The sequence below is a fragment of the Ursus maritimus genome, unplaced genomic scaffold, assembly GCF_017311325.1.
Source record: "Ursus maritimus isolate PB19 unplaced genomic scaffold, ASM1731132v1 scaffold_18, whole genome shotgun sequence".
Classification (NCBI taxonomy): Eukaryota; Metazoa; Chordata; class Mammalia; order Carnivora; family Ursidae; genus Ursus; species Ursus maritimus.
In genome coordinates, this window is record NW_024424230.1 from 53,756,222 (window position 1) to 53,780,923 (window position 24,702).

The window sequence follows — 24,702 nt, forward strand, 5'->3', positions numbered from 1 at the left end:
TAGATATTCTTCCAGTGGTAAAAATAGAGCACTTATAAAGAAAGATGTGAGAAAAAGAGACGATATTCAGCATAATTAGCTAAGTATCAGTATTAGTAAGGGCACGTGGAATGTTAAAGCTGCCGCTGGTCAGAAATAGTACGCTTCTGTTCAGGAAAACAGCAGAAAGTGTGCATGTCTCCTCCAAAGCCGAGACGAATCCAACAGACTCTCGTTTGCCCTGAAGGCAGACAGTGAGTCCATACTGCAGGCTCTGACCCACCGTCTGGGAAACAAGAGGCAGGGAAGAGGGCTCGGACTTTCTGAGGAAATACAAAGCGTTGAATAAAGTGCAGAGTACAGAGAACGGGGGACCTTTTTTAACTTAAGAATTGTTAGTCTTAAATAAGATCCTGACAAAAAAGTCCAGTAACCCTTGAAACACAAATAGAATCCAGCATTTGTATCCAGAGGTACGTGCGTGCAGCTGAGCAGTCTGGGGCATCCCTCAGACCCTCAAAGAAATGCATAATCCTAAAATAAGGGTTAAGAACAACTAGTGCTACGACATCGTCATCTTTTATTTAAGAAGTTTCTACACAGGCAGTGTTCTGCACAGAAAACTGTGAAATGTTCTATTTCTATTCTATCCAGCTCATGACTAAGCTGATGCCTCCAGCCAAATAATCACATGTCAGGATCTCATTCGATCTTGCAGGTCAGGCTGGTAAGAAGGGGGCTGGGCAAGGATTACCTAAGCAGTGCCAGCAACGGCTCCCAAGTGGGACGTCCGATTCCTCCCTAGGCGGTTCTTCCCTGCTGTGCTGCTGGGCCTACGGTTCTGTTCTGCATACACTGACTTTAATAAAAACACTAAAGGTAAGTTCTTGGAGAACATAATTCTAGCGACAGGGATGCCTGCTCTGTGAAAGATTATACATCATTTTGGGAGCTTGCCTACATTCACAATGAAAATCATCAAATGAACAGATAGCAACCAACTGATTCTAGGTGAAATATATTTTAAGTCTAGAAGCTGTTGATTACAAGGTAGGCCCCATCTCTTCTACCTCTTTCTAATGGATATCCGAAACTAGATTGGAAAATAAACATAGATGTGGTTTGGCTCAAAAATATTTTTAAGAAAATAAGGTAAGAATACAAAACTGCTTGTACTAAAATACCAACTTAGCAAGCTCATCTCATAGCAGAATCAGTCTGGTATACCTATTAAGACAGAAGTTGGCAAATTATAACCCACAGGCCAAACAGGGCCCATTACCTGTTTTTATGCATCCCAAGCTAAAAAATGGTTTTTACGTTTTTCAAAGATTTTATTTATTTACTTGAGAGAGACAGACAGAGAAGGCATGAGCAGAAAGAGGGAGAACACGCTCCCTGATGAGCAGGGAGCCCGATGCAGGACGTGATCTCAGGACCCCGAGATCATGACCCGAGCTGAAGACAGACGCTTAACCAACTGAGCCACCCAGGTGCCCCAGTTTTTACATTTTTTTTACATTTTTTTAATGGCTGGAAAAAATCAAAATATTTTGTGACATGTGAAAATTATATAGAATTCCAATTTCAGTGTCCACAAAGTTTTACAGGAACACAGCCGCACTCATCCGCTTACCTATTGTTTAGGACTGCTTTTGTGCTAAAACCACAGAACTCAGCAGCTGCGGCAGGGACCACAAGGCCCATAAAGGCTGAAATAGTTACTTGCTTTCCCTTTACAGGAAAAGATGCTTGCTGCCCTGCGGGTTCGGAACTCCAGCTGTAGCTGTAGCTGGGCGGCCTGGTGTAAGTGGCTTAAGCTGTGTGCACTTGTCTCTCTGCCTCTCCCTTACAGGGCTGCCGTGTGGATTCAGAGAGTAAGAAAATGCGAAGTACATAAACGGCAGCATGTGGGCACCTCATCCGAGTTAGCCAGCACTCACTTTATTATAGCTGCTGTTTGTTGTTACCATAATTACACGAATGCACCTTTACTAGGGAGGGCATTCTACCTGCCTAAACCCTTCTGGAAATCAGGGTTGACACTAATTTATAGTCTCACCTACTCTTAAAAAATATCTTTTTATTAATTGGTCATAATATTTTTGAAATTTGTCCCAGTCTCCTTCCCAAATGAAGACAGTCATCAATCACTGTGGCACTCTAATGGGCATTAATTAGAAGTTTAGCTCAAAGGACAGTCATTTTTAATGTTAGTGTCTTGTTCTGTCCTCATATTTCAAAACCATTTTCAAAAATGCATCCCAGCTAGAGACAGTGGCAAGAGAGATGATATATTCCAATTCTGCTCCCTTTTTGACAGATAATTAAACTAGGATTCATAGGGGTCAAGCAACTTTCTCGAAGCATAGGAAACGCTTAATTAAAATGAACATTCACTGACTTGTATTTGGACTTTTGCTTTGCACTAATCCACCTGCAGGGTGTTTTTTTTTTTTTTTCCAAACAAAAGCTTTGAACTTATTGGCCTGAACAAAAATTCCAAACAGTTTCTAGTCACACAAGTAGACAACTTACCATGACAATTTCTGTTGGTCGTGATGCTCTTATTTCATTTAGAAATGCCACAAATACATCCAGTTAATGCATTAAATATGAAAAGGCTTGCTGAAGACACTCAATTTATTAATGATTCAGGAGAACTTCCTAAAGCATCTATTTGGAATTCATTTATAATGCATTTCACAGCTTAGCTTTGGTTCCCACAGGGCAAATATTTATCAAATATTTCTCTGTTTTAAGTCCTCCCTTTACATTTATTTGTAGAAGAATACATTTTTTTCCCCAAATAAAGGCTAAAATTCCTAAAAGCATCCATCCGTCTATTGTGATTTAATGTGCATTTCCTGATAAGGTGACAGTAATGGGCTTTCAGATATAACAGAGTACGCTGTGCAACCAAACAAAAGAATAATTATTAAATATAATAGCTGGCTATAAATTGAACATGATACACACTGAGTACATCATAAGTATTTATTAGAGTAACCATGGTAATTAATAAACACAGTAATCAACACAAGGGGAAACGACATCTGAAAACCCTGCCGTAGCAAGAAGAGCTCTGTAACTCAGCTACCAGTGAACCATACATGACCAAATTAGTATTTTCAGTATGAAAATCAGAGTATCTGGCTTGACTAGTACCAGTGGACTTAAGAGAGCAAGAGTGGAGGATATCTTGAATCAGACTACCACTGTCCCGTCCCACCAACACCGACAACTGATGGTCTCTGGTTCCCACGGCTTATCACAGCTACAGGGTAATACCTGAAATGAGAGCATTGGCTTTGGAGTTAGAAACATCTAAGTCTGCACCCAGTTCTTCCATCTCTGACTGGGAAAACTGGCTCAAATTAGTCTTAGACTATTAAAGTCTCTACGCCAACTATAAAGAAGAAATAACATGTACGTGTAAGAGTTTTGTGTAACTAGACTCACCGCAGTGATCCTTTCGCAGTGTGAACAAATAGCGAATGACTATGTTGTACACCTGAAACTAATAGTGTCACATGTCAGTTAGACCTCAATAAAAATATAACTTTAACAGAGAGTTGCTGTGGAGATAAAGGTACGATATGTCGCATACTTGGCTGAATATCTGGAACGAAGTCCGTATTCAGTAACTGGGTCTTCTTACTCTACTGATCCTACTTCTGTGACTTCTGAGCCCGACATCACACTGACTACTGTTATTACTTCCACTACTACAACCCCTAGGAAGTCACTGGACCCCACTCCTTTTGGCCAACATATGATTAGTGGTCACACGTCAACCGTAGTAATTCAGATTCTTTGTATCTACACACATAAGCCCACTAGGCTAGCTAAAATTAAAAATAAATAAATAAAACCTTCATATACTACTGGTGAGAATGTAAAATGGGGCAGTCACTGTGGAAAACAGTTCATGTCAAACAAAGAGGTACCATATGACCTAGCAATTCTACCCTGAGAGACATGCCCAAGAGAAATGAAAACATGTCCACACAAAAACATACACAAATATTCACAGCAGCATTATTCAAAATAACAAAAAAATGGAAACAACTCAAATGTCTATCAATGATGAATGGACTAACAAGATGTGGTAGATCCTCACAATAGAATACTATTCAGAAATAAAAAATAATGAAGTATTGATACATGCTACGAGATGGATGAACCTTCAAACATTATGCTAAGTGAAAGAAGTCAGGTACAAAAGATCACACATTACATGATTCCATTTATAGGACGTGTTCAGAATAGGCAAATCCATAGGGACAGAAAGCCCATTAGTGATTGCCAGGACCTGGGAGGAAGTGTAGGCTGAGGAGTCATTGCTAGGGGGTATGAACTTTCTTTTTGGGGGGATGACAACGTTCTAAACTTAGATAGTGGTAATGGCTGCACAGCTCTGGGAATATACTCAAAACCAGTGAATTTTATGGTGTGTGAATTATATCTCAAAAAAGCCGCTTTAAAAATAGAATTAATCAGGGTGCCTGGGTGGCACAGCGGTTAAGCATCTGCCTTCGGCTCAGGGCATGATCCTGGCGTCATGGGATCGAGCCCCACATCAGGCTCCTCCGCTATGAGCCTGCTTCTTCCTCTCCCACTCCCTCTGCTTGTGCTCCCTCGCTCGCTGGCTGTCTCTATCTCTGTCGAATAAATAAATAAAATCTTTTTTTAAAAAATAGAATTAATCAAGCACATAAGGGCAACTACATACCTGGGGGGGGGGCAGAAAGGAAGAAAGTTAGTCTTCCGGATCTACTCCGCTCTGCCAGGGAGTGTCAGCACCGTCACACGAACCTCCTGGGAGGACAGGCAATGCGGGCTCAGCATAAAGGACAAAGTAGGGTGGGTGAGGAGTGAACTCAGCCCCCACCCTCCACACCTGCTCTCCTGTCATGAAGTGGGATATTTATGATAACAAGCAGAACATAAGAGGACTAGGAGTAGGAAGACTATAAGCTCTAGAGTGGAAAACCTCTGTTGAAAAGCTGGGGTATAAACCTGGTTCCCCACATGCCAGCTTGTGATCTTGGACGAATTACTTAACCTCCCTGGCCTTCAGTTTCCTCACCTATAAAATGAGTCTAATAATCACACCTCGTATCCCACGATTGCTGTAAGGATACACTAATGCACATAAAGCCCTCACAAGAGTGTTGTCTGATACAAACGGCTATCACACTCATCATCATCATCATTGGTATCATTCTTTGGGTTCGACAGGCTGACTCGACTCTCAGCAGTCAGAGAGGGGATGCAGCGCAATCACATAGGCACACACGTGCCCTCCCAGGGGAATTCTAATCAAACCCACCAGGGAGCGTGGCCTTGTTCCTTACCCATCTACCGATGCACTTACATTCATGAGGCCTCTTCCTTAACACAGACGCTAAAGGCACTTAGAGCAGCACAGGGTGTTTGCACTGGCTGATAATATCAGCAAGCCCTGAAGTGCTAGAGTCAGGCAAATTTTGGGGTGTTCTGCATACGTTACTTCACTGAATGCTCACAATCAGCCGACAAGATAGGCATTCTTAACCACATCACTTTGCAGATAAGGAAGAGTTCAAATATACTGAATAGCCACCAACTTAATAACACCATTCAAGAAGTCAGAGCTGAAATTCCAACCCAGATCAGGGGATCCTGCGTCACTTTCCAGTACATTACACGGAAGTGGATTTCCAGTGGAAGAGTAATTAGGAGAGGAATGAAGAATGAGAGAAGAGTACTTTTGGACTAACACAATTATTTCACACACTCAAGTAACAGGATGCCAGAGTATATGCAATGCCATTCACTCCTTCACACATTCATTCATTCACACATTCATTCATTCATTCACACATATATTAAGCACCTATTATGTGCCAGTATCAATGATAAAAACAGTCTTGGAAGGATACGGACTTTAAAAGAGAAAATTACAATAAAAAATAAAAATAATAATAAGAGAAAACTATAGAAGAATATGGTCAGCATATTAGTAAATGAACAGAGGAATGTGCTGGACAATGAGGAGATCAGGTAAGTTTCAACTGTGTTCTCAGTTGCAGAGATAGTCCCACCCACTGCCTCCAACTTCCTCAAACAAGAATTCAGAGGAAAACACCTGACGCCCATTTTCAATGCCTTTTTCACATCTGGAACATTGATGAATGGAATTTGAAGCCATACTTCTCAATCTCCTCTATGATTTGTTTCTATTCGGAAAACTGCCAGCCCACAATCTTTCCCCCTGTACCTCATGGGAAAGGACAAGCATGTTCCCAACTGCCGGGCTGACTAGGGGAGGGTGCAGAATGGAGGGTCCATAGCAGAAGGGTCCATCCCAGGAATGGGCTGCAAGAAGGCAGAGGCTGTTCGTGAGACCAAAAGTGCACCACAAGCCCTAAGACATTTATATCCATTCCAGGATTGATATATTCTCACAGACTGAATGGTATGTGGAAGCAATTCATTTCACATTTTATAAAGCACTTTTCGCAAGACAGAGAGCATCAGCTGCATAAACACAACTTAATTTAGTCCTAAAATCCTAACGGGATTTTCATTGTGCTCACAACCACAGAGATAACACTTAAGGTTCCAATCCTGTCAAAGGGACCAAGCACTTTTCAACTCTTTCCCTGTAGTAAAGGACAAGGCAATTACCATGAAAGAGAAAGAATAAGGAGAAGATACACAAAATATTTCTTTGGAAGGATCAGCTAAATTCTCAGATATTAAAAGGATCAGTGTTGAGATGGTAAATAAGAAATACACTAAATTCACTTTAGGAACTAAAGTTTTTCAATTATTTTAAGGTAATGTGTTAACCCAATATGATCACATAAATAAGGTGGCAAATACATTCAACAGATAACACAGTATGTATCTTATGAATCACAAGAAAATAATCTGTCAGTTAAAATTCTAAGATTTGATGTATTATTAAGATTGAATGTTTCCTATAAATGCAATAATTTTATAATGAAAGTTAAATGAGAATTCAGAGAAAAAAACCTGAGGCTCATTTTCAATGACAAAATATTCCTGAATTTTGGGGCGCCTGGGTGGCTTAATCAGTTTAGCTTCCGACTCTTGGTCTCAGCTCAGGTCATGATCTCAGGGCTGTGGGTCGAGCCCCGTGTGGGGCTCCACAATCAGCGTGGAGTCCGCTTGGGATTCCTTCCCTCTTCCTCTCCCTTCTCTCTCGCACTTTCTCTCTGTCTCTCTTCCTCTCAAATAAATAAGTAAAAGCTTAAAATATTATTCCTGAATTTATAAAGTAATTATGATATTCCAAAGTCATTCCCAGAGAAAGTGCTAGAAGAGTAAGCCATGAAGAGCCACAAATAAGAATTTAAGCAATTCTTAAGCAAAATTCAGTATAGAATAAAACATTAAAAACACGATATGTGGGAGAAAATACCTATAATGTATTAGTCCTGAATAGTGCTCAGCATAATTGTTTTCATTTGTCAAGAAGAATAAAAGATATTGCTAATTCTTGATAATCTATGGTGAAATACTCATCTCTAAATTTTACTAAAATATATGTACTGATTATTCTTTATGAGATGAAATAGAAATTGTTTTCAAATTCAGCATATAGCAAAAAAGATTTATTTTATATCATAGCAAACTATATCAAACTTAAGTGCCTCTTTCTTGATAATGCCTATTAAAAGTAGTTGACTTGAATCTTTTTATTAGTATGAAATAAACTGTGTTTGGATGGAAAATAATTTTGAACTGCCATATGCTGTAGATTTATTGACTACCACAATGGTTAGCTCTCTATAAAAAAAATGAAAAGCTTCCGTTTTAAGAAAATTTCATTTTGAAGATGTGTGTATTTAAAAAAATAGATTTTACAATAAGGACAGTATAGAAATCTGTTCAGCAAATATTTTCTTCAAAATCTAAATTTTTGTTTTAGCTACGGTGACTAAAGTCCTTTTGCTCATTTTTCTTTGATCTAACAAAGAACAGTAGAAAATAAAGACTTAATTGTTCTTGTTAAGGTGTTTAATGACTATTTAAAAAAAAAAAGCTGACACTAGCAATAAAAGGAAGCTTTAAAAAAAGAAAAAAAAAAAAGAAAGTAAAAACGTATAAAGTCTGAAGAGCAAATCCAAAAAGGAACATGTTAGAATCCCTCTCAAAACCAGCTGTGTCTAATCTACAGATTCTCCATGTCAGGTGCACATCAGCCAGCAATCTCTGTATCCAGGACCTGGGACTAGGAATGGTATCAGTGGAAGTTTTCTTCTCCCACTGTGCCAAGAAACCAGAGCATCTTAGGAGGAGTGGGGACACCTGCAGCGCACTCCCAGGAAGTGCGTACCTTTACTCGCTGGTCATCCACATCGATGACCGTAGCAACTCGAATGAGCCTAGGGTTCCGTCTGTCCACCGCTTCAAGTCTCATGCTCGGCAGAAAACCGTGGGGCGTCCGCTGAAACGTCATGAGAGCAAAAGTCAGCAAAACCCAACTGCTCAGACAAGACACGCATGCTTTCTAAAGTGCAACTTTTCTGACTTTGCATTCAGACCCTTCATACAACTGGAATTCAGGTTGAAGGGCACATAAGGCTTATGCATATTATTTTATCCAGTTTTATTAAAACCTGTGACAGAAGAAAGAATTTTTTGGTCATTTTCAAGATGCTAAAAAGAGAGTAAATCATAAATTCATTGATCACAAGATTCAGAAAAGTTTCTAATTTATTAACAGTTTATTTATTTGTTTAGATTTTTTTTCTCTGAAATTAACTTTATAAATTAAGAAGCTGTTAACTATTCTCACTGCCCAGTTTTGGAGTGTATGACCAAGAAGACAAAATTATTTAGTAAATAATTAGAAAAGATAAACATAATCCTTTATAAATCCAAATTTTAAAATAGATAAAAGCTGCATGACCTTCATAGTTAAACTGTTTAAAAATCATACCACAATGTAATTTAAAGCCATAACCTGTGCTTTTGTAACATAAGCACATTAAAAACTGTATTAATTTAAGCTTTCTTCCAACTCTTAAAATGCTAGGAACCAGGAGTCTATAATGATGGACACTCAGAAAACACTTAAAAAAAACTGAATGGGAAAAAATACACTGGGACTTACCAAATCATTGACACCAAGGAAATTTAAAAACCAAAAATCAAAGTCAAAAGACAACTCCAACAGTGTTCATAGGATGGCAAAAAGTTTCACTTTGAAAGCTATTACACATAAAAGAATTCAACTGACCTTATTGAAAATGAAAGTGTATTGAATTCCTCAAGTCTAGAAATGGCAACAGGAAAATAAAGCCTTCATGAGACATGAGTAATAAACAGATCTTTCTCCAGTACCAGGTTTGTCTCTCTCCAGCTTTTGTGGAAGCATATTTTCTTTCAAAATGCATTATTACATCTACTAAATGGAGTACACGGACTATAATTAGGTCTTTGATGCTTGAAAATCTTTCTGCTCTCCCCAAGGTCGCTGTCCTGATAACAAAGGTAACAGTTTCATACTGCAGAGGCCAAAGATGTATAGCGTGAGGTGAACCCATAATAACCCATGTCAGAGCCTGGAAGTTGCATTTTTAACTGAATCATAATTTCATTTTCTTGTAATTTTCTTCTTGGAGAAGTAAAATGAGTTTTGACAGAAAGCAAAAGAGAAAAAGATAGTACAAGCAGCTGGTATTTTGCTTATTGAGTTTTTGCAATTCTTAAAGTCCTTTCAAGCACTCCAGGACTTCTAGCCTTCTTAATTTGATTACACTTATTTTCCAAATCCAGCCTACTACATAATGATTTTTTTTTAAAAAATGAAGTAGCATTTTGTTTCAAGTCCCTTGTGATCCCTAGAAAACTTTTTATAAATGAAATTGTATGTGGAAGCTCACTATATAAAATTCCGATTAAAGATGTGTCAGAAAGCCCAGAGCACACAAGTTGAAAGGGAACAATTTGAAAACCACTTTAGACATAAATATCTCTAACTAGACTATCAATGCACTGTCTTTTACCAAATAATTTTTGCTTGGTTCAACCCGGAATAAATGTATTAAGGACAAATTTGAACTTAAAAATTGGTGTTCTAACAACTGCTAAAGCAATGTTTCCCTCAAAATGGAGAAAAGCTGGGCACACACAGGCTACATACAATTCACCTTTTTTATTATGGCATCATGGACATTCAAACAGTCCCCGAGACTGTGAACGTTCAGAGTTCCCACCTGAGGGATGAATACAAGCAGAAATGAAGGACCCCACCCTCATCTGAAATTGGTGAGGTCCTTCAACTACACTAGGGCCAGCTACTGGACTTTTCAAGTACGGAAATCATCATTCCTTTCGTGTAGAGGAACAATAGTAAGTGAGTCACCTCCTTTGTGGTTTTAATCGAAAACAAGGCAAATCGGTTATGAAAATAACACCTGACTTTAAAAAGAAAAATCTAGAGTAATTTAAAACTGCCAAATGAAGTCAACATGTGCATTGCTTAAAGGTGAGAGTGTATTCAGATACAAACTTACCATTTTAAAAACTTTGGCAGGAACGGCATTAGTTTGAGTAGCTTCCAGATAGTCTGTCCAGGAAAAATTTTCTGGATCAGGATAACCTGAAAAATACATGTACATATCAAAAGATTATTCACTGACATTTTGATTCGCATGTACCATAAGACAGCTGACCTATTGTCAACTGAATGCTCACTCTTTAATAGCCCTTATGTTAAGAACCTCACATACATTACCTAACTTGTCTATTTTATCTGAGAGGTCCAGTTCATCCCCACTAAGGCAAGCGAGCACTCACTCATTGGTTTATTCATTCACTCAACAAGGTTAAGTAGGTTGGCCAAGGTCAAACGGTGCTGTGCATACTCGGCAGAGCCAGGTTACACTCAGAAGCCCTCCTTAGAAGTTTGAAAAAAGCTCAGAATCACTGTCTGACCTCAGACCATGAACTGATAATCTTTCTAATTCCTCTAATACTTCTGCATCTGTTAGGGTTTTATTCCCTTAATTACATCTCTGTAATTACAATTTCTCAGGTTTGCCATTTGTAATTGCAACTTAAAAATATATATTGGTATAATATGGCATAAAGCACTCCATATTTTTAAAAAATTGGGTTTCTTGTTTCTCTCTACTTCTGTGTTATTTTATTCCTAATTACATTACACTACCTATTATTGTGCTGTTTTCTTTTTCCTTTAAAGGAATAAGTACTTAGATTTATTCATCAGCTCTATTGTATTCGCTTCTCTTCTCTAATTATTTCATTTGTTGCTTTTACTCCTATTACTTTACTCATATTTCCCTTAGGTTTGTTTTTACTTGTCAAATTGAATTACAAAGAAAAGTAATTTATTTTCATTTTTTAAATAATAGAAGCATTCAACACTATGAACTTAACTATTGTTGCCCCTGAATACAGCTTTAGACACCTGGACAAACTTTTATAAAATATTTATTTTTCTCACTTTTATTTTCTCAAAAACAATTATTATTACAATCTGTAATTGTCACCTTCATTTAGTCAGTGACCAAATATTTATTTAAGAGCTATCTCAAACGGTTAATGTTTGTAGTTGTTTAAAATTTTTAATAATAGTATCTAGTTTAGCACATGGCAGTTTCAGAATGTCACATGGTCTGTACAAGTCCTGTTTGGGGACTTTAGGATTTCTTTTTGGCCTAATATTGGATATACAGTTAAAAAAGATTTTAAGTATGTAGATACACATACGTATATGTTTTAAGGTATAATATCAGTATGCACGAATTCAATGTAAATAGCTATATTATTAAAAAATCTATTTTTTTATTCAAGTAAAAAGCCTGAAGCAATGTGCTAAAAATCTCTAAAATAGTTTTTCTGCAGTGCTCTACTATCTCTGGTAATTTTTTCTTCGTATTTAACCTTTTTACTAAAATAAAATATATTTAAAGAAAAATAGACAAATCAAATAAACAGCTTGAAAATTATTCACAAAATTAGCACAACCCTGTGACCAGAACCCAGGACACCCCCTTCACATCGTGCTCTCTTCTAGTCACTGCCCCCTCTCTGCAAAGAGAAACTCTCATCCTCTAAGATTAGCTCTGCTTGTTCCATTTTTTTCCTTTGTGTAAGTGGAATCATACAGTATGTGCTCATTTGCAGTGGACAGCTTTTGCTCAGCACTCTGACTGTGAGGGTCATGGGGACTGCTGTATGCAGAACAGTTGTTTTCACTGCCGTATAGTAGTCCATTGGGTGAAGGTCTCACGATTGATTTATCCATTCTACTGGTGATGGTCATTTGGGTAGTTGTGATGTGGGAGCTATTATGGAGAGTGCTGCTGCAAACATTCCAGTACATTCTCTTTGGTGACCAGAAATATACACATCCGTTGGAACGCATCCAGGAGTAAAACTGCTGGATCATGGGGTATTTTGCTCCATATTTTTTTATCTTTTTTTAATTTATAATAATATTTTTTTATTATATTATGTTAGTCACCATACAGTACATCCCTGGTTTTTGATGTAAAGTTCGATGATTCATTAGTTGCGTATAACACCCAGTGCACCATGCAATACGTGCCCTCCTTACTACCCATCACCAGCCTATCCCATTCCCCCACCCCCCTCCCCTCTGAAGCCCTCAGTTTGTTTCTCAGAGTCCATAGTCTCTCATGCTTTGATGTTACATTACTTAGCACAGAAAAGCATATGTGATGTTCACAAGTAATTGTGATTTTTATTTAACATAGAAAAAAATGTCCCTTTTGGACACCTTGATTGCATTTTGCATCAAATTCCTCTTTTTTACTAAAAATTAAATTGTATGCCATCTTGTTACTTTCTATTTTTGTTTTCTTGATAAAATTTTCCCCATCTTTTTTACTTTTAAATTATATTATTTCAGGTATATCTATTTTAAACATCTTCTAAATGGATTTTGAAAACATTTACATTTACTTTCATAACTGGTTTGCTTTATCTCACTTTTGTAAACATGTTTTAAGCCGGAATTTTTTTAAAAAGCTCTTTTAGGGTTTTTGTCCTTGTCCATATGTCCTTGTTACATACCTTCTGTTTCATTAATTATTTCTATACTTCATTTACTTTTGTAGCTCATATTTTCATATTTTTAATGACTGTCCAAACTCATTCCTTGTATTTTGGATTTCCACATTTCTGCACAGGTTCTGAATATGCTCATACTTCGCCCTTCAGCCCCAGAGTCCCCTCCTCCCTGCTTTAGGTTCCTCACCAGGGGCTGGGCAGCAGATTCCATGGAATGGTGACTAAAGAAAGCAGCGTATGGTGGGTTGAGGAATGAACAAACGTGCAGTGACTAAGAGGGGAAGCAATTAGTGCTGCTCCAGCCCCTTGAAGAAATACTGCAGGCTGCTATGAAAGAAATCATCTTTTTCACCCTTTTTGTGATCAGTAAGTGAAAATAAAAAACTGTCACTGTTTTAAATGTTTCTGATGCAATAACGGCCTCTACGGCACTCTCCAGAAATGAGCTATGTATGTACAAAAAAAGGAAAACATGTATTATGTACATTTTCCCTGTTCAATGAGCCCAAGAAGAGAAGAATGTCTCATTGCCTAGGGGGGCCTGCAAAAGCCACCTGCTCCCCTGTCTTTCTCCTGGACCCTACCCTGAGTCCTGCTCCACCTGGGGGTGGGGGAGTCAGAAGTGGACGAACAGAGGAAGGGGCAAGAACAGATACTTTCACACAGCTGTGTGGCAATGAGACAGAAGCTTTTCAAAAGTTTAAATTCCTTCTAGTTTCAAGAAATATATGAGACCACTCCATGGAACAATAGCCTTTAACCTCTTCACTTGTCTCCAAGAAGCAATATCTAACTGGTTTCCCTTTCTTAGTAACCTCTCTACTGAGTATTCCATTTACACTAAGTCATTTATTCCTCACATAGACCGTGAGGTGTGGCTTTTCATCCACATTTTATAAGTGAGGCTCAGAGAGAACATGAGCAACTTGCTCAGTGTTATACAGTTAGGAGGTGGAAGACATGGGATTTGAACAATTATGTCTGACTCCATTACCCACACACTCAAGCACTGTTTCCCCCTAGTACTGTAACCCAGAGCTCCATGGTCCAAGCAGGTCCAACCTCCAAGGTCTCAGGACTGGGAGTGTGAGCTCCCCCTGGAGGCCAAGGCCTAGAGTGGCAAGGGTGAGAGTGAGAACATCACTGGATTGGAGGCAGGCTCGTAGATACAAATACATTTATTCACGTCCCACCTCTTTCCACACTAATGAGAGATTAGCACTTCAGAGATGGGCAAAAGCTGAGAAAAGATGAGGTCCACGGTGTGGCTGTGGGCACAGGTGGCTAAACCAAACAAGGAAAATGTGTCAGATGTTTGGATCAAGGAACTACAAAGCAGGGCACCTGCCAGGCAGCCTCTGGATTTTCCCATGGTACTGGCAGTTCTCTGGAGAAGAGGAAGACCCAGGTGACAAACTCTTCAATTAATGTTAGCAAATAACTAGAAGGCAACCAGATGATAGCCAGAGGAGGGAGGAGGTGTGGTGGAGTGGAAGGGCTTGCGCCCTCAGGGAGGAGAGGCTTCTCTGAAGAGCTGAGAACTGTTCTAGGAGAAGCAGTGGGACTATTCCGGATACGCAGAATGTGCTATCCTAAGAGGGCGATGAGAAAGCGCTGTGTGAAAAAGCTTCGAGATGGAGGTCAATCCCAGTGGTTGGAGTTACAAAAATTGAGGGTCAAGAAAAAGCCCGTAAAGAGGATACACGTATGGGGATGGGCACAAAAACGGAGAAACTTAAGGTCAAACCAAGTTAAATGTAAGTTAGAACATACCTCAATCATGTCATTCCAAGGGCTACTTCTATCACTCAGGGAAAAGCAAGTCCTTACCACTCCGACCTCTTCTCCCTTTCACTCTGCTCCAGATCCAACTAGGACACAGCCAACTTCCTCCCTCCTCAAGGTCTTGCACTCGCTGTGCTTTTACAGGGAAGTTCTCCCCATGGACCCTCCAGACTGCCCACCTCACCTCCTTTAAGTTGTTGCTTGAATATCACATCCTCAGTAAGTCCTTCCCTAACTGCCTGTATATATAAAACCCCCGTCTCCAAATACATGTGCCGTTCCTAACCCCATTACCCATTTTATTTTTCTCCATAGCACTTGCCACCAATTAACGTCTTATATAAATATTTTAATATTTGTTCTCTCACTTTATAAGAACGTAACTGCCTTATAACAGGGATTTTTTCACTTCACTGCCATTTTCTCTGAGTCTAGAACAGTGCCTAGTATGTGATTATCACTCAATAAATATTTGGCAAATATTTGCTGAATGACTGAAATGTATTTCTTAATAAGTTTGCACTTGATATGGTGGTGGCCACGAAAGACAGATATGTGAGCCAAAATTATATTGGTCTAGTCTCAAAATAATGAATGGAACGCTGATAGAAAGTTGTTTGCCTGCTAATATTGGTGGTAGTCAGAGGCGCCATGCTGACGCTCCCACACCAGTACTGGCGAGATTCCAAATAGCACTCCAGACTGGATAGTGCCAAGGGAAGGCCATCTCATCTGTGGCGTCTGTACAAGGCAAATGCAATACTCAACTGCTGCTTCCATATTAGAAAGATCTGATGTGTCAGATTGGTTATAGACTCTTATAACCACATCCTCCATTATTTTACCTCCAGGAACAATAGCCTCAATAGAAACATAGTTTAGCCCCTGAAACAGTCTAAAGAATTAGGATAACGAATAAATAGCACAAGCCCTTAAGTTCCTGGCATTCTGGTCTGTGTAACCTGTCCCATGGAACCCAGAGAAGCATGATAACCATAATTATATCAGTGGCCAATCCAGGAACCAAAAATCATAGGCATCCCAGGTCAAGCAGTTTTCAAGTAATGGACAATAGTCCTCCTGTTTAATAACCAGCAATAAAAAAGGATGTGTCAAGAGTCTTACTGAGAAAGTTCAGTCAGCACAAACAGAATACTGATGGGTTTAAGGGGGCACTTCATCTAACTCTTCATTGTATTGATGAGGAAAGTGAGACCTGGCATTTTAAGTGACTTGTCTAAGTCACGACAACTAATAACGAAGCCAAAGCAAGAGCCCTGGTCTCCTGACCTGCAAGCGACAGAAACCAAGACATCTGAAGAGTCCCTTTGAGGTCTGGTGAGTGCTCTGTAGGCTGCCGGGCACTAAGGCCAAGAGGAAGCACCCACAAGGGAATGAGAGCCATAGAACTAGTCATGCTGAAGCCCTCACAGGCTTTGGCCATCATTTCAAGAGAGTGGATTTTCTAAGAATGCCCCTCCCACTGCCTATTTATTTCCCCATTTCAGGAAGCTCTGACAAGGCAGGAAGGAACACATCCGAAAGTCCAGGCCTGGCAATGGTAGAGACTGCACACAGTCCCCACTGACTCCTCTTGGTAGGTTCTGCACACATGGAGCGGCTTTTTGTGGAAACGATCTTAACATCGGAAACGCTAGTTTGCCCTGTTAGACAGTGGTGCACTATTTAGTACAAGACAAAAGAAATACAAGACATAAGGACAATCAGTTATCTCAATCACTGCTATGCCTAATTGAGGTGAAATCAATTTTGTTTTCAAAAAATAGGTTGAAACTGACCTCACAGTGATGGTACCTTAAATGCCAGAAGTCTTGGACTCCTGTTCAGCTCATCGCAATCAAAGTTAAAATATCTTTTCTGACCAAAGGATACAAGTTAGACTCCCTAGTATTTATAACAGTATGTCAGATTTATTTCTTGATCATCAGATCCTAGACAGAGCTTTCGATCTATAGAATAAACTATGAGTACTTCAAGTACTTATCAAGGAGCTCATTTTGTAATTGATTGTTCTGCTCAAAGTATGGCTGAGATGAAGTGTATTAGGAATAGACTAAGGCAATAAAGTCTCTTCTCTATCTAGTGAAATCACTTTCAGTAAAAAAACAACAATCTGGACTACACTGGATGAGATCCCAGCAGAACGTGTCTCCAAAAGGACCACGGCTCCCAAGGTACCTAATCCAATTCAGTGCTTGGTAAATGACAGGCATTCAAGACGGGGTAATTGCCTCTATTCCTCTCTGCCCCTTTGTCTCACCCTCTCTTTCTGTCTCTGTCCATCTGTCTCTCTCAATACCTCACATTACCGAAAACATACTGGTTATTCTATACTTCTATTTTTCTCTCAGCTTCACTAACTACACAATATTCCACTGAGTAATATTCTTTAACTAAAAATCCTTACATGTTATGTCTGTATTGTTCTTTGTTATATCCTTAGCTTTTAGCTGGGCCTCACGCTTAACAGGTACTTATTATCTGTTTGTTTAATTAATTAATTAATAATACACATTTTTCTCTGAACTCTTACATTCCTTATGCCAACAGAATCTATCCATAGGAAACAGCAAAATGTCATTTAAAATATAGGAATTCTGTGTGCCTAAAAAAGTTGACAGTTAATGTCGCAAATAAATACAAGATTTATTTATACTGTAAATTTTGCTAATGTAATTTTAGCTTTGTGAAGAAATTATGAAGTAAAGTTAAGTAGTTATTTGGTATCAAAACATAAATTGCTAAAATATTTCTATGTGTTCCTCAAACATCAAAGATAATTGCTAATATTATGTCCAGCAAATTAATGACTCTAGAGAATCTATGGAAACCAATTGCTGTTACTCCTATAAACTACATTTTATTACCTCTCAAAATATAAATTATTATAGTTTTATTTCTGGAATTAATCTTGCCTTTAGCATACATTCACAGCCAGTCTGAACGCTAGACTTCCAATTTAAAAATGTAGAAATGAGCATATACATTTAGCGCTATTCCCTTCTAAATGCCACCACAATGTCAACAAAGGTATTTTTAAATGAATACTTATCAACAGAGAAAATGCTGAAGTAATTTTGATGCAACATATGATGGAATATTATGCAGCCTTTATAAAGAATCAGAACTATACCAAATGAGTTGGAAGAGATCTGCCATGAGACATAGCTGAGCAAGATAAAAAGACAATGGAAAAATATGTATATAATAAATCCCATTTTTGCACAAGCAATTATTTTATTTTATTTTATCTTTTATTATGATATGTCACCATACAATACATCATTAGCTTTTGATGTAGTGCTCCATGATTCATTGTTTGCTTATAACACCCAGTGATTATTTTAAAGGGACATGGGTTCACAAATATATGGATGTATGAGTATGTATGTGTACATGTATATGCAATCATATGGGAATTAACAAAATACAGATAGCATAGGATTGCTAATAGTTCAACCACTTTCCTTTTCCTCTTGGGAAAATAAATTTCCTGGACTCCCATGCTGATAGTATAGCTATGTAGCTGAGTTCTGGCCCATGCATGTGGAGAGAAATGATGTTATAAGTCACTTCCAAGTTGGGCCCCTAAAGTTGTGTGCAGACTTCAGTTCTTTTCCCACTTTCAGGATTTGCCAAAAGATCCCCAAGGACCTGGAAGAGCCCCAGTCCCAGGATAATTACATGGGGCAGAACTAACTATAATTGTACTACTAGAGGAACCAAGAAATCAATTCTTAATGTGTTAAGGTGCTAAACTTTTGGAGTCATTTGATATGCTAGTTAGCTCATGGTAATTAATACAGAGGGCTTAGCACCAATTGCGATTTCCTTGAGAGGAGTAACTAATCTGAGTGGAAAGAGAAACACAACGTTTTTAAAAACAGGATAAATAAAATGTAGTTTATGCAAAAAAAGTAAAATAAGATAAATACAAAAAACAATACCAGTACAAGGATATAAGGCCACATTGAGAATCTGTAAAAAGACAAAAGCAGATGAGAAATGTCAACAGAAATCCCTGGAAGTGTTAAAAGGAAATAAATGATTTGTAATTCTCCTTTTTGATGGGGTCTTTGCCTGGTTTGGGGATCAAGGTAATATTGGCCTCATAGAATGAGTTTGGTAGCTTTCCTTCTGTTTCTATTTTTTGAAATAGCTTTAGGAGTATTATTTCTTCTTTGAATGTTTGGTAGAATTCCCCAGGAAAACCGTCTGGTCCTGGTGTTTTGTTTTTTGGAAGGTTTTTTATCACTGTTTCAATCTCTTCATAATTAATTGGCCTGTTTAAAAAATCAATTTCTTCCTGTTTCAGTCTTGGTAGTTTATAGGTTTCCAGGAAGGCCTCCATCTCTTCCAGATTGCTTAATTTATTGGCATAAAGCTGTTGATAAAAGTTTCTAATAATCCTTCCTATTTCATTGGTATTGGTTGTGACCTCTCCCTTTCATTCATAATTTTATTAATTTGGGTCCTTTCTCTATTCTTTTGGATAAGTCTTGCCAGCGGTTTGTGAATTTTATTTACTCCTTCAAAGAACCAGCTTCTAGTCCTGTGATCTGCTCTACTGTACTCCTGGTTTCTAATTCATTGATTTCTGCTCTAATCTTGATCAACTGCTTTCATGTGCATGGATTAGGCCTGATCCTCTATTGCTGTCACAGTTTCTTGAGATGAGAATATAAAAATGCATTTTAGATTTTTCTATTCTTTTGAGTGAGGCTTGGAATTACGTGATTTCCCTAATGAATATGGATGCCAAAATTCTCAACAAGATCCTGGCTAATAGAATCCAACAATACATTAAAAGGATTATCCATCATGACAAGTGGGATTCATCCCTGGGATGCAAGGGTGGTTCAACATTCACAAATCTATCAGTGTCATAGATTTTATCCAGAAGGAAAAAACCAAAAATCATATGATTCTCTCAATAGATGCAGAAAAAGCATTTGACAAAATACAGCATCCTTTCCTGATTAAAACCCTTCAGAGTGTAGGGATAGAGGGTACACTCCTCAATCTATGATATGATTGCTAAAAACCATCTATGAAAATTGCAACAGCAATCAGACAACAAAAAGGGATCAAAGGTATCCAAATTGGCAAAGAAGAAGTCAAACTGTCTCTCTTTGCAGATGACATGATACTCTATATGGAAAACCCAAAAGAATCCACTCCCAAACTATTAGAAGTTATAGAGCAATTCAGTAATGTGGCAGGATACAAAATAAATGCTCAGAAATCAGTTGCATTTCTATACACGAATAACGAGACCGAAGAAAGAGAAATTAGGGAATCCATCCCATTTACAATAGCACCAAAAACCATACGTTACCTTGGAATTAACTTAACCAGAGACGTAAAGGACCTATATTCTAGAAACTATAAATCACTCTTGAAAGACATTGAGGAAGACATAAAAAGATGGAAAGATATTCCATGCTCATGGATCGGAAGAATTAACATAGTTAAAATGTCCATGCTACCCAGAGCAATCTACACTTTCAATGCTATCCCGATCAAAATACCAATGACATTTTTCAAAGAACTGGAACAAACAGTCCTTAAATTTGTATGGAAACAGAAAAGGCCCCGAATCTCCAAGGAACTGTTGAAAAGGAAAAACAAAGCTGGGGGCATCACAATGCCGGATTTCGAGCTGTACTACAAAGCTGTGATCACAAAGACAGCATGGTACTGGCACAAAAACAGACACATAGACCAATGGAACAGAATAGAGAGCCCAGAAATGGACCCTCGGCTCTTTGGGCAACTAATATTTGATAAAGCAGGAAAAAACATCCGGTGGGAAAAAGACAGTCTCTTCAATAAATGGTGCTGGGAAAATTGGACAGCTACATGCAAAAGAATGAAACTTGACCACTATCTCACACCATACACAAAAATAAACTCCAAATGGATGAAAGACCTCGATGTGAGACAGGAATCCATCAAAATTCTAGAGGAGAACATAGGCAGCAACCTCTACGACATCGGCCAAAGCAACCTTTTTCATGACACATCCCCAAAGGCAAGAGAAACAAAAGATAAAATGAATTTATGGGACTTCATCAAGATTAAAAGTTTCTGCACAGCCAAGGAAACAGTCAGAAAAACTAAGAGGCAGCCCACGGAATGGGAGAATATATTTGCAAATGATGCTACAGATAAAAGACTGGTATCCAAGATCTACAAAGAACTTCTCAAACTCAATACACAAGAAACAAATAAACAAATCATAAAATGGGCAGAAGATATGAACAGACACTTTTCCAATGAAGACATACAAATGGCTTACAGACACATGAAAAAATGTTCAACATCATTAGCCATCAGGGAAATTCAAATCAAAACCACACTAAGATACCACCTTACACCAGTTAGAATGGCAAAAATTGACAAGGCAAGAAACAACAATTGCTGGAGAGGATGTGGAGAAAGGGGATCCCTCCTACATTGTTGGTGGGAATGCAAATTGGTACAACCACTCTGGAAAACTGTGGAGGTCCCATAAAGAGTTAAAAATTGAGCTACCCTATGATCCAGCCATTGCACTACTGGGTATTTACCCCAAAGATACAGACGTAGTGAAGAGAAGGGCCATATGTACCCCAATGTTCACAGCAGCTTTGTCCACAATAGCTAAATCGTGGAAGGAGCCGAGATGCCCTTCAACAGATGACTGGATTAAGAAGTGGTGATTTGTATATAAAATGGAATATTACTCAGCTATCAAAAAAAAAAAGATTTCTCAACATTTGCTGCAACATGGACGGCACTGGAGGAGATAATGCTAAGTGAAATAAGCCAAGCAGAGAAAGACAATTATCATATGGTTTTTCTCATCTATGGAACATAAGAACTAGGAAGATTGGTAGGAGAAGAAAGGGATAAAGAAAGGGGGGGTTAATCAGAAGGCAGAATGAAGCATGAGAGACTATGGACTCTGAGAAACAAACTGAGGGCTTCAGAGGGGAGGGGAGTGGGGGAATAGGATAGGCTGGTGATGGGTAGTAAGGAGGGCACGTATTGCGTGGTGCACTGGGTGTTATATGCAACTAATGAATCATCAAACTTTACATCAAAAACCAGGGATGTACTGTATGGTGACTAACATAATATAATAAAAAAAAACATTTAAAAAAAGGAAATAAATGAATGAAAATTGACTTCACAGTACTGAGAAAGCCAAAACAAATCTGTTAAAGGAGTAAGTTAATGTATGTTATAGAACCCTGGAAAGCTTCGGGAACTGCAGGCGTCAGATAATTCTGAAGGCAGCAGTGTGGGGCTAACAGCAGACGCTTGTTTTCAAGTCCTAATAGAAACTGTTAGGCACACTAGGTCACCTACTTTGCCTCATACAACTAGGCAACTATTCCTACCACATTAAGGCTAAAGGCTGGAGGATTTAGTCTCTGGACAGGATGAAACAAAGAAGGTACAGACTTTGGGATCTTACACGGTGATAAAGCCTATTCATAGAACAACAGCCACATGCAGTACCTGGATTTCAAACTGCAGGCAGCCCTCTGCCCCACCCTCAACAACTCCCACAACCCCCCGCCCCCCACATACACACCCCAGTCAGAAGGAGGAAGAGGAGCGTTTCCTGTGGGAACCGACCCAACAGTCTTAATTATGGCATTTTGGGGCACCCAACTAAAACATTCTGGTTAACATCTCAGCACCCCACAGGGATGCTCACAATTTCACAAGCTCCATTAGGGCACCCAGAGATTTTACTCTGCTTCTCAGGACCTTATTCTTAAAAATGAAAGGACAACTAAGATTCACCAGAGATCTGAAGAACCCAATAAATCAATAATAAAACAAGCAAAAACAATAACAAAAAAAAATGAAGTTTGAGAAAAGAGACAATATAAGGAACAGAAGATTTAAACCAGCAAGTTTAAAAAGTAGATGAACCTCTAATTCATATCCTTAGAGAGGTAAGAGAAGACTTAGAAAATAAGATTGCTACTGGAAACTAAGGGAGAATGCCATTTCTGTGTAGAATGTAGAAAGCCACAGAAGACTGTTACTCACTCCCTAACAATGAGAAACAGCCAGATACTCTGAAAAATTATAAATTTCCTGGAGCGCATTAAGGAGCTGAAGTTCCAAGGAAAAGAAGTAATGGAAATCTAAGGAGGCACAGTTCCTCTAGGGACAGCTGAGAAACTCAAATATTTAACCTGTGGCAGAGCACTAGAGGAAAAGGTGATTCCACCCAAGTAAGTAAGAAGAAATCAGCTAACATTTAAATAACTTCTTAAAGGTCAAGTGGGAGCTAGCATGTCAGTCTGTAATAGCTGCCCCAGACATAAGCAGAATGTCCCCATACTCACTCACAGGCTTTTTATAATGGACCTTACCAAGTGCTCACAGGAAAGATTAGGAGTGAGACAGAAGATTAGCAAGACCTCCCTTTCAGAGCTCTGAAGACAAAAATTTTAAGGTGTAGCCAGAAGGAAAGTAAAAATTACATTCAGGAAAACATGGGAAAGGATCAGAGTAGACTTCCAAACAAAAACTATGCCAGCCAAAGAGAATACAGCTTTAATGAAATAAAGAGGGGAAAGATCTGTCAACACATAATTCTATATCCAGCAAAAATATCTTTAAAATATTAAGGCAAAATAAAGACTTTTTCAGGCAAACAATTGCTGAGATAATGCATTTCTAACAAACCTGTGTTAGAAGAAATTCTAAAGGCAGTTCTTCAGGGAGAAGGAACATGAAAAAAATGAAAGAGGAGATGTTACAACCCGATACCACAGAAATACACAGGATCAGAAGAAACTACTACAAACAGTTATGCACCAGCAAGCTGGACAAATTAGAAGACATGAATAAATTCCTAAAAACATACAACTATCAAGACTGAACCATGAAGAAATAAAAAATCTGAACAGACCAGTTACTAATAAGGAGATTGAATCAGTTATCAAAAACCTGTGATGGCTTCACTGGTGAAACCTACCAAACATTTAACGAATTAATATCAATCCATCTCAAACTCTTCCAAAAAGATGGAAGAGGAAGGAACACTTCCAAAATCCTCTTAAGAGGCCAGCATTACGCTGATACCAAACCAAACAAGGATGACACAAGAAGAAAAAAAAATGCACATCAATATCTCTGACAAACACACATGCAAAAATCCTCAATAAAATATCAGCAATCTGAATTCTACAATATATTAACAGAGTCATACATGGAGACCAAGTGGGATTTATTTCAAGGATGAAGGATAGTTCAACATCCGCAATTAATCAGTGTGATACACCACATTAACAAAACAAAGGAGAAAAATCATATGATCATTTCAATAGATGCAAAAAGCATTTGACAAAATTCAACATCCATTTATGATAAAAACTCTCAACAAGGTGGGTATAAAGGAATATACCTCAACACAATAAAGGCCATATATGACAAGCTCCCAGCCAACATCACACTCAGAGGTGAAAAGCTAAAAACCTTTCCTCTGAGATCAGGACAAGAGAAGGATGTCCACTCTTTCCACTGTTTTTTAACATAATATAGAAGTCCTAGTCAAAGCAATTAGGCAAGAGAAAGAAAGAAAAGGCATCCAAATCAGAAAGAAAGAAGTAAAACTGTCACTATTTGCAGAGAACACGATATTTTATATGTAGAAAATCCTAAGATTACACACACACACACACACACACACACACACAACTGTTAGAAAAAATCAACAAAATTTGTAAAGTTGCAGGATACAAAATTAATATTTGAAAATCTATTGTATTTCTATACACTAATAATGAACTACTAGAAAAAAATTAAGAAAACAATTCCATT

General features: G+C 38.3%; 1 protein-coding gene across 3 annotated transcripts in view; it reads right to left on the minus strand.

Annotated features, from left to right (window-relative positions):
- L3MBTL4 (L3MBTL histone methyl-lysine binding protein 4) overlaps nucleotides 1-24,702 on the minus strand; it is a 417,564-nt gene that overhangs the window by 216,478 nt on the left and 176,384 nt on the right. For all 3 annotated transcript variants that reach the window (XM_040632703.1, XM_008690190.2, XM_008690182.2), the window contains 2 exons: nucleotides 10,518-10,603; nucleotides 8,333-8,443 (listed from right to left, as the gene is read on the minus strand). In XM_040632703.1, the coding sequence (XP_040488637.1) occupies nucleotides 8,333-8,443; nucleotides 10,518-10,603 (197 nt within the window). The remainder of the gene's footprint in view (nucleotides 1-8,332; nucleotides 8,444-10,517; nucleotides 10,604-24,702) is intronic.